At 38.5% G+C, this 10,665-nt stretch overlaps 1 protein-coding gene across 4 annotated transcripts in view; it reads left to right on the top strand.

Moving 5' to 3' along the window:
• RGS12 (regulator of G protein signaling 12) overlaps positions 1 to 9,972 on the top strand; it is an 84,086-nt gene extending 74,114 nt beyond the window's left edge. For all 4 annotated transcript variants that reach the window (XM_039723880.1, XM_039723881.1, XM_039723887.1 and 1 more), the window contains one exon: positions 9,340 to 9,972. In XM_039723880.1, the coding sequence (XP_039579814.1) occupies positions 9,340 to 9,701 (362 nt within the window). In that variant the 3' untranslated portion in view covers positions 9,702 to 9,972. The remainder of the gene's footprint in view (positions 1 to 9,339) is intronic.
• The last annotated feature ends 693 nt before the right edge of the window (positions 9,973 to 10,665 follow it).

The raw sequence follows: 10,665 nt of genomic DNA on the forward strand, positions 1-10,665 counted from the left end.
TGAGAGTAAGTAATCAAACTAATTTTGCAAAACTAAAAATCAAAATTTCTTTTAGCTTTCTGACAAACCAGAATTATTTTTTTTTAGGACTAACAAAAATTAAAAAAAAAAAAAAAAAAAAAAAAAAAAAAAAGGACTAACAAAAATTAAAACAAAACAAAACAAAACAAAAACCTTCCTTTTTTTTTTGCTACAATCTTACTGCATATATTAGCTGTATTCTACGCTCCTCTCACAACACACTACTATTTAATGGGAACTGTATTCTATAAAAAACCGGTGATTTTATGGAAAAAATGTGGGCTGAATCAAAACTTTTCTATTTTCATGATTGGAGTTTGCATGGAAAGGCTGTTTGATGTACATAATTATAATAAAGATTTCTGGAAACTCTCTCCAGTCAAGAATTGAAATCTCGAAGGACTAAATCATTAATAATGGTTGCTTTTTTAAGTGCTTTAATGGTTCTTCATTCATAACCTCCATCAATGGAAATTGCATTTCTGATTGGTTTATTCAATTAAAATGTTGGGATATAAAGACAAATAATGACTACATAATTTGAAGAGGTCTCTAGTCTTGGTTCCAAATTGGCCTAAAGACAAACGATGTGTGTGCTTACCCTGCACATTTTGGGCTTATAAATTCTGGTAAAAGGACTGGGAGGAGTGAAGGGGTCCCTCATGTTCTGCAGGGGGCAATTTGCTGATGTAGCAAAGCCAGGCCAATGTCCATCCCTCTAATGGGTAATGCTTGAGGTTTTTTTCACCAGATGATCTAGAAAGCAAAATATGAACAATGGAAGGCAGAAAAATAAGGTTTGCCTCACTCTGAGCTATCGAGAACACATTTTCAAAGTCAGTTCTTAATTTTCTGAAATAAGTGAAATGTTTTTATACTGTATTAATACTTAGCTATGAAGTAAATAGCAAATCAGTTAGCAACACAAGAATCATTACTGATTCTAGTTGCGTTACTCATCAAGAGAAAATGTCTTTATTTTGAATAAGCCTGCTAGTTCTGGCACATTTCCCACTTTAAAAATCAGAGGTTTCTGGAATCTGAAGACATTCTTTCATGTCTCTGCATATAATGGTGGTCCCATCTGTGGAAGAAGTAATTATTGTGTGGTGTGATTGGCTTGAAGCGATGCATTCACTTTTGAAAGTGTTAAAATGCTGATTTGATCTCCTTGGCTCTTTTTGGTTTTGTTTTGTTTTATTTTTCTTTTTTTTAATTGCCTGGTATGCTGGTTACTTTGAATGTTGTCCAGTTTTTCCCAAGAGGCTGGGCACATATGTTACCCATGGGGAAGGGCAGCCTCCCAAACCTTTAGTCTCCTCAAGAGCTGTGAGTATTAAGGCACAGGCCTTGCACTGGATTGTTTATTCAGCAATATTTCACTGGCCTGAGTTGTTCATGATGGTTTTTGCCTCTACTAAAAGTAGGGTGGGCATTTTGTCATGATAGCAATTGGGCTGTTTCAAGGAATACCATTTCAGCCTGAGATAGCACAATTTGCTGCAATCCAGATTGAAGTGCACCGACTGTAGGTTGGAGTCCATCAAATTGTTCTTCTTTCTCTTAAAAAAAACCTGTTGTTTTTGGGGCTTTGTTTTTCAGCTGGGATGAGAATTATTCTCAAAATGACACTAGAGTTATAGTCAATGGAATTGTCTACCAAGTACGAAGGTCTTTTTTTTAAGGAGATATATAGACTAGATCCAGCAATGCAATTGAAAAGTTTATTCAAAACTACCATTTAGGAAGTATTTGATGTCATTGGTTAAGATAGAGAGCCAGCTAGGGGAAATAATAGCATGGTGAACTCTCTATAATTATGCATAGTAGAATGTCTATGGAAGTTAAAGAATTAATTTAGACAGTCTAAAGTTATATAGCTTTTTAAAAAGAAACCGCTTTTTTTTTCTAAAATAGATTTGTACCCTCAAAATAAACTTGTTTACTTATTGGAAAGAAATCTTTCAGAAATGGAATAGTAGGATGTTTTTGTTGTGCAAGATAAAATATGCAGAAATAAGATGCAGGGTGGTCTCTCAGAGTCTGGTATAGGCTATTGTTCCCAAAGCCCCCCAAAAAAATAAAATCCCCAACTGATCTTTTTTTATTATTCACAGAAAGGATGCAGTACCCCACAGCTGAAGAATGAAGAATAGAGATCAGATAATTAGAACAGAGATCAGTGGTATTTCTGTACTCTTTTTTGGCTACTAAATTTTCCAATTCTAATGGTAATGCATTCCAAGTGGAAAAAAGTTTGTGGTAGTTAAGGAGATTAACAGGAGATTAAGAGCAATCACATGTTTATCTTCAAAACTTGAAAATAAACATTTTTTTGGTAATAAATGATACGATATTTTATATAACTAATATCTTATATAATCTCTTAATTCATGTGGCATATTTTAGAGACTGTCCAGTGGTGTTCCCTGTGTAAATCAAGATAACCACATGAATGAAAACATAAAAATTCAAGAAAAGTAGGTAATTATGACATAAAAGATATAAGAATAATGTAAATAATTATTCTAAAAAAAGGCTGTTTTCATGTGGTAACTTATATCCTTTACTGGTTGTGTGTAAATTTATAGAAGATAATTGGATTGTGGATCAATACAAAGAAGCACCCATGAGAATCCAGAAATACGAAGGCTGGGATGTGTTAATCCTCTTTTAATCAGAGCACAATTAAATGGGAGAATTACATGTAGTACATAACTGTGATCCACAACAAACAGAGGAGAAGGAGAGTTTAGAGAAGACAGATGGGAAGCAAGGAAGACCTTGGGGGATGATTATTTGAAATGTAAACTTCTTTTGATCAAGCAACAAGATAAACATTTTAGAAAGAATTGCAAATTTTATCAGTGACTGGATGAAATGTTAGAAAAATGACAGCTGCCTTTTGAACCAAATGCACTTGGGCTAAACCCAGATCTATGCAAACCCGTGGCAGCATTTGGATGATGAAATGAACTTTGCTGAATTATTGGTGAAATGTAACCGGTAGCCCAGCAAAACCACATTTTAGACATTCATAATTAAAAAATAACCCAATGAATGGCAGATTAAATTAAAATTGATTCAAGTAATTCAATCCACTATCTCCCAACATAGGACTCTGCAATAATTATACCTGCTGTTACCAACCACTGATGGAAACCAAAATGAAGGGCAATGCTGGAAGATCACACTGAGGGCTGAGTATGTGTAGGCTGCTGCAGAGTTGTTTTATCATGTGTACTGCTTGGAAAGGAATCAAAAATTGTTTCAGTTTTAGCAGTGGAGAAACAGAAAGTTCAAGCAAATTGGACAGTGTTATTGAGGGCACACATGTCTGCCTGGATCAAAATTCAGAACTTCTCATTTGATTTATTCGTGGAGTGTTCCTGGCTTTTAAATGACGTTGTGTGCAGTTCCCTTCAGCTGCTGTTGTAGCCATGTTCATGAAGGGTCCCTGCCCTCAGCACACACAGGTTGCAGGGCTCCCTCTTTTGCGTCTGTATGCCACTGGTGAGCTCCCTCTTCCATGTGATATTCCAAATTTGTCTATCCAAATAATGTTTGGTGCTTTGTTCTTCTTGTGGATGCTTTGGAGATGAGTGCAATGAAAGGATTTCCATCTGCCCATTTCTAAACTTAATGCTGCAAATGTATTTCCAAAATTTCCAGGAAAAAAGTAAATAAACTGGTAATGTGGAATATTGCTGCTTTGTAGCATAACCCATTTCCTGGCTCGATGCCTTCATTTTACTGAGTCAGATTTCAAGGCACTGAGCATATGCTGCTATTGCTGTTTCATCATGCAAGTGAAATTCAGCATATAAAGTCAAATTTCCTTTGAAAAGATTTAGCATAAACTGTAGGTAGGAATCTTTTATTAAGTCTGCTTTCTCCTTGGTGCTGTATCAATTAAGAGATAAAAAGAAGGAAACTGCCAAAGAAAATTTAACCTCTGGTATTCTAAAACTTTGATGTGAAGTATCCTTTTCCCTTCAGAAGCATAAATCACTGTACAAACTTAAAAAAAAAATTCTTGTAGTAGTAACAGTATGTCAGCCAGTGTGGAAGTTACTCATCCACCACTTAAAAGAATCCATGTGTGGGAGGGCTAATATGTAGAAGTAGCATTTCCTAACAGTTTAGGACAGAAAGGGATAAGTGTCTTTCTGAGAGTGAAACTGCCAGATTACGTCCATGCTAAGGAGAAGTTATTTATATTGATTTTTTTCCAGAACCCTGAAATAGAAGTGACTATTCACTCACTATGGAAGTGACCATCAAAGGGCTCCTTTTTTTAGTCTCATGTAAGGAAATGCTCTCTCAGGCAGTGTGGTACCACCTTGGGACAGGCTCCATGGAGTCAGAGACTGGAACAGTGCCTGCCCAGACTCCCGTGTTACAGCACAGCCCAGAGCCTTGCTGCTTGGGAAACTGGTTACCTTTGGGGATGGTGTATGTCTGTAAATCACCAATTCCAGGAACTGCCCCTGAAAACTTCGGGCTTCTTTTCACAAGAATTATATTCTATGTTTTATGAAATACTTCAAACAGATTTTTATCAGCTGTAAGTCAGTACAAAATCATTAATCTGGAGCTCATTCCCTTTAACTGAGATCAGATCCTCTCTCACATTAGAAGTCAAATGCCTGGGATCAAGGTAGGAAAATCAGTAGGATATTCTTGTTATCTTTCAGTAGAACTTAGAGCCATCTAAATAGTTAATGACTTTGACAAGAACAGTAGGATTTTAGCAAAGGTAGAATGATGAGTGAAACACTCCATTTACATGAAAGAAATTTTATTAAAAATCGTAACTAAAATTTAGCACATTGAAGATAAATGCATTTATTCATTATGGTATAGAAACCATATAATTGCAAGGTATTGCAAGCAGGTCTTTAAATCCCCAAGGATCTGCATTAGACTTAGGGTTATATGATCCTATTGTCTACATTTGGCAATTAATGCTGCTCCTGAAATTTCCAGGTTTTTTGTGGCCTTGTCTCTGTGTGGAATTTAGTCAAATACTCCCTTATTCCTAAACTACCTGTAAGACAATGTCTTGTGATCTTTTGCTTAGATCTTAAAGTTTGAGGATTATTTATTACAGAAGGAGATGATTTCCCTTTGTCTTTACAAAGGTAGTTCTCCACAATGATAATATTAGAGTGCTTGAGAGTAATACACAAAATCCAAATATCACAAAAAGAGAAACACTGGTAACAGAAATCAGGAGATCAGCCAAAACAGTGCTTGCTTGTGGTCACCTTTGGAAAAATGATGGGTGCAGTTAAGCCTTCTAAGCAATCATTTGGCTGTGAGTCTGTAACACAGCAGATTTCTGGTTTAAGGACAAAAGATGGCCTGCATCGTCCCATCTTTAAACCAGGTGGAATGTATTAACAGGATCAGATGCACAAGAAAATTCCCCAAGAACTGTGTGGAATGCTTAGCAAGGGGGAGATTAGCAATAGGTGTGAATGTGGAATTCCAGGCTGGAAATTCACCTGTGTGACTGCTGCCATAAGCAGTGTCTCCCTTTCTCTACTGAAGTTAGGTAGGACATCTGGGAGATTAGGTTTGGGGAAATGTAATAACATTCCTGACATGCTTCACACATGGCAAAGCATCTGCAGAGCTCTCCATGGAGGTATTCATCACTTCAGTCAAGAACATATGAAGAGAAATTTTACCTGTGAAGGCCCTCTGCACCTTAGATGGTGCCCTGCACAGCTAAGTGTCTTCAGCTATTTGTTACTCAAAAAGAAAACATGAGAAGGAGACCAGTGTAAGAGTGCTACAAACTTCATTGAAACCTCATTATAAAGCTCCACTAAGAACATGCAAATCTTGAATCTACTTAAAAACTTGTGTGATACATTTATACACAAGCTGGTTTGGCAAATCTCACCTACTGTTTGTGTTAAATAGCCTTGCTCCGTAAAAGCTTTTTCTTAAAAAAATGAGGAAAAGTTTACATTGAAATATTTTTTCTGTGTAGTGCTACCCTTGAAATCATCTTCATATTTGGTGAAGATGAGCTAAGATATTTTCTACCCTGACAGGAAAAGTGAAATCATCTTCACAGTATCATCCCTTAGTTAATTCCATTTTCTTTTGAACTGGTATTTTAGACAAGATGTTCTCTATTAATGCCCTGCCTCTAGTAGTAATTTATTTGATGCTGCAGAGAGATTACTCCTAAAAAGGACATTAATAGAAAAATATATCTATAATGCGGATATGTTCTTGTTCAGATGAGCTTTTGTCTTGTGAAGCCTGAGAGCAAACATTGACCTTATTTTTGCTCTGTTCGTATTGGGCAACTTGCATACCCAGTTGCTTTGTGTGGTGACTCAGTGGCACCATAATTCCAAGACCTAATGGCATTTCTTATATTTAACTGTAGAAGGGCTTAGCACCCAAATAAATACAGAAATACTTGCACCTTCCATAGTGTTCCTCAGCAGGAGTTTCCAGCTCTTTCATCTCTTGTACCCTGTTAATGCAGGCTGTGTCTTTTGGCTGTGGAAAGTGTTTCAACCTAGTCCAAGTCAACAGATGTAAGACCTTCCACCCCGATCAAAGATGTTCCTTTACATGACATTTCACAGGAGGATGTATTCTCAGTGCTAGGACAGCTGGGTGACTCATGCTCTGTCAATGCCATGTATTTGTGGTAATTTGTCATTAGTAGGCATTTCAGCAATTTGTAGCTCTTTTAAAGCAACTTGAAAGGAGAGTCACAGGTCTTCCTCAAAGGGCATAGAATAGTAGATTAAAGAGATAAGAGAACAATTCAGTACACTCATGTTAAGATAAACGTTCCAGAACAGAAGAATAGCATTTTGCAGCACAGCCATGCAGGCAGCAGTTAAAATTAAGGCAATGTTCAGTTTCAGTAGGGAGATTTAAACACAAAGTGTAATATAGTCCCATTAAATGTTAGCTGCAATTTAGTAGGCTGAAGTCCTGCTGGGCTAGCAGGGCTGGGAGCTTTCTGCCTCTCTCTGCTCAGCTGATTTGTTTGGAGTTTGATCTAATTCCTCTGAAAACACAGCAAGCATTACTGATGCAAAGTACCCACATTATTCATGTGGGGCTTCACTGCAGCTAAAACTAAGCATTGCACTACTGAGGATTTTAACTTATTTTCCTTAAATAGAAAGCTTTAAGCCTCAAGAAGACCCTGCAGTGATTTGATTGAATGTGTGAAAATGATTTTTTTGTATTTTTCATTTGCATTTCCTCCATTCTCCATACAAAAAAGTCTTGATTACGGTGATTATACATGGAAATTTCTTTTTCTTGTATAAAACTGTACCAATCACTTAATGGAAGAAACACACATAAAATATTTGAAAGACAGCTATGGGATTTAACCACACCAGTCTCATGGGATTTGTGTGGTTTAACATGCTGGTCAGGCACTTGTATGTATTGTGGCACAAAATTTTAGAATGCTTTGGGTAAAGAATGTCAGATAAGATAGTATCTTTTAAAAGATGGATAAGAAGATATATGGAAAAAGGGAATAAAATATGAAATGCAAGTCCCTACTCAGGCCTGCTTTTGTGCCTTGAAAGTTCCTCTTTTTTTTTCCTTGGCTCTCAGTTTGATCTAATGAAAGCAGTTCTCAGTCTCTGAAAATGTTGCCCTTTAGATCATTATGGGGGGAACCTCAGCTGCAGAAACCATGTTGCTAACTGTACTGTGAATCCTGAAATCAACTCCTTCATCCTTCCCTTCTTGCTGCTGTTGACACAGGCAAATCAGCTTCTGTACATTTATTTTGAGAAGCTCCTTGTACTTTGGAGGGTCACACCAAACACAAGGTGTTTTGGGAGCTCAAGGGTTTGAACTACAGCTGTCTTGGGATAGTGATGTGTGTGTAGTCTAGAGAATAGGCCTGAATCCTGGCAACTGTGACTTTAGATGTAACTCAGGTGTTTCTTGAGTGTTTAAAGCCCTCAGAGGGTTGTGCAGCCCTTCAGAAGGACCTCAGTGGGCTGGAGAGATGGGCAGAGGAACCTTCTGAAATTCAGCAAGGCAAATGCAGGGTGCTGCACCTGGGGAAGAACAATCCCATGGAGCAGCCCAGGCTGGGGGCTGACCTGCTGGAAGGCAGCTCTGCAGAGAAGGGCCTGGGGTCCTGGTGGACACAGGCTGTCCATGGGCCAGCAGTGTGTCCTTGTGGCTAAGAAGGCCGATGGAGTCCTGGGGTGAGTTAGGAGGAGCAGTGCCAGCAGGTCAGGGGAGGAGACCCTGCCCCTCTGCCCAGCCCTGGAGAGACACGTCTGGAGTGCTGGGTCCAGTTCTGGGCTCCTCAGGACAAGGAACTGCTAGAGCAGGTCCAGCAAAGAACTACTACGTTGGTCAAGGGTCTGGAGAATCGCTCATGTAAGGAAAGAATCAGGGAGCTGAGCCTGTTCAGCCTCAAGAAGAAACAACTGGGAGGAGACCTCAGCAGTGTTTATAAATATCTGCAGAGAGGGTGACAGAGGATGGAGTCAGGCTCTGCTCAGTGGTGCTGAGCTACAGAACATGAGGAAATGGGCAGAAACTGATGCACAGGTAGTTCCACTCCGTGAATATGAGGAAGAACTTCTTTACTGGTCTGAGCACTGGAACAGACTGCACAGAGAGGGTGGGTGGGGTCTCCCTCACTGGAAATATTCTAGAACCATCAGGACACAATCCTGTGCCATGTGCTCTGGGATGACCCTGCTTCAGCAGGGAGGTGGGACCAGATGCCCCACTGGGTTCCTTCCAACCTGAACCATCCTGTGATTCTGCAAAGTTGTTTCTTTTATTCTTGTCCTGTAAACTGTGGTGCATAATTGCTGTGTTGCAGTTCAGGACAGTGAACTGCATCCCTTACTAGTCTGCTAAAGAATTAAACCCTAGCCAAGTAAAAATGCTATCTCAGCAGGGTCTTGAAGACCAGTTCAACTGAAGGAACATCTCCCATTCTGCCCCAGTGGAAAGTCTATATTCTCCTTCACCTTTAGGTTTGCTGCGGTGAGAATTTTTTTTTGTTCTAGAGGTACACAAAATTACACTAATTAGTTATTTTTAATGGAGTCTTTTTAAAAACTCTGAAAAATGCTACATTAAGGCAGATACATATTAGTATTTCACATTTATCTTTGAGATTTAGTGTGTAGTTACCTACACAGTAACTCTCTTTGGTGGATGAATATCCCAGTACCTTTGGGGCCTCCAAGAAGGTTGCAATATTGAAAACTGCTAAAACCAGAAGATACATAATTCTCTTGTTTTGTGTTTTTTTTTTGTTTTTAATTCTTCTGTTAGGTGCAAACAAAAAGAAAAATGATTCACAAGGGACTTCAGGAAACTCCTATGAGCAGACCTCTCACAAAGCAAAGGCCAGCAGAAGCTTTAATCCTCCTGGTGTGAGAGGGAACCCGGGAATGGAGCTCCCTGTGAACAGGATAATTGATGTGGATGGGGTCAAGCTGGAGGACCCTGGGACACGCTCCTGTGACAATTCTGAGGGGAACCTCAGCTTTGAAGGTTACATCTCTGAGCTGAGGTCTTGCCAAGGCAGGATGAGGACTGGAGTTTACAGGACTTCAGACCTTCCATCGCTGATAGCTGTCAAGAGCGAGAAGAATAAGGCCACTGAGAATCAGTACAAAGCTACTTTTGTTTAAATCTCTGCTTTTAATTAAATTTTCTGGTATTTTGCTTGGCATCAGCAGCAATGGAGATATGTATTAGAGACATGTTTCTGCAAGATGTAAGTGGTTTTCAATATCCACTTGCCTTCAAAGAGCTGGCTAGAGACCATCACTTCTGATATGAGTTGGAAGTCCTAGAATGAAAAAAAAATATTCCAATGAAAGTACTGAGCTATTTGGTTTTGCTTTTTTTTTTCCATTTCTGTATTATTTTCCCTGGGATGATTCCAATGAACAGTGCAATTAAAATAATGATTTTGACCCTTACTCTTCTTGTCTTTATTCAAGAAAAACTTACTTTAAATTTCCCTGTTTTATTTAGGATAATTTCAGTTTTATCTTCTAATGGTATTCCCTTGTCTTCAGGATTCCCTGTGTTTTAGCAGATTTTTGTAGTGTAAGTAAAATCAGTTAATTGTGTAAAAAATATTAAGAATATTTTCTTAATGTCTTCCTGTCTGTCTCATAATATTTGGGAAGAGGTCCAAGTGGAATTCTTGTCTAATGCATTGCCTGGATATATGCAATAAGACCTTTGTTTTACAAGCAGCAAGAAGGAAACAACAACAAACCAACAAAAAATAAAAAAAAAACCCCAAACCATCCACTCAACAACAACCAAAAAAACCCCAAAATTGTGAATTTCCTGGGAATAGTAGCTGGTTTCGTAGCCAACACTGGTGATGTTTCCATACCAGAGATATGTACCTAATTACACAGTGGTGTGACGGTCATTGGGTCCCTCCTCACCACTGCTCTCAGTGCCTTTTAACTTTGGGGAAAGGCAATTTGGTTATTGCTCTTTCAATAAGGGTTCAGTGCTTCTCATTCTTCTTGTTGTTCATTTTAATTTCAGTTAATTTTCTAGCCTTAGGTGGAGTTCTGAGAAGGAAAAGATATTTAAGATGCTGAACATGTTGGTTTTGCCACCCTCTCC

This window comes from Passer montanus, unplaced genomic scaffold (assembly GCF_014805655.1).
Source record: "Passer montanus isolate IOZ18808 unplaced genomic scaffold, ASM1480565v1 scaffold51, whole genome shotgun sequence".
Lineage (NCBI taxonomy): Eukaryota > Metazoa > Chordata > Aves > Passeriformes > Passeridae > Passer > Passer montanus.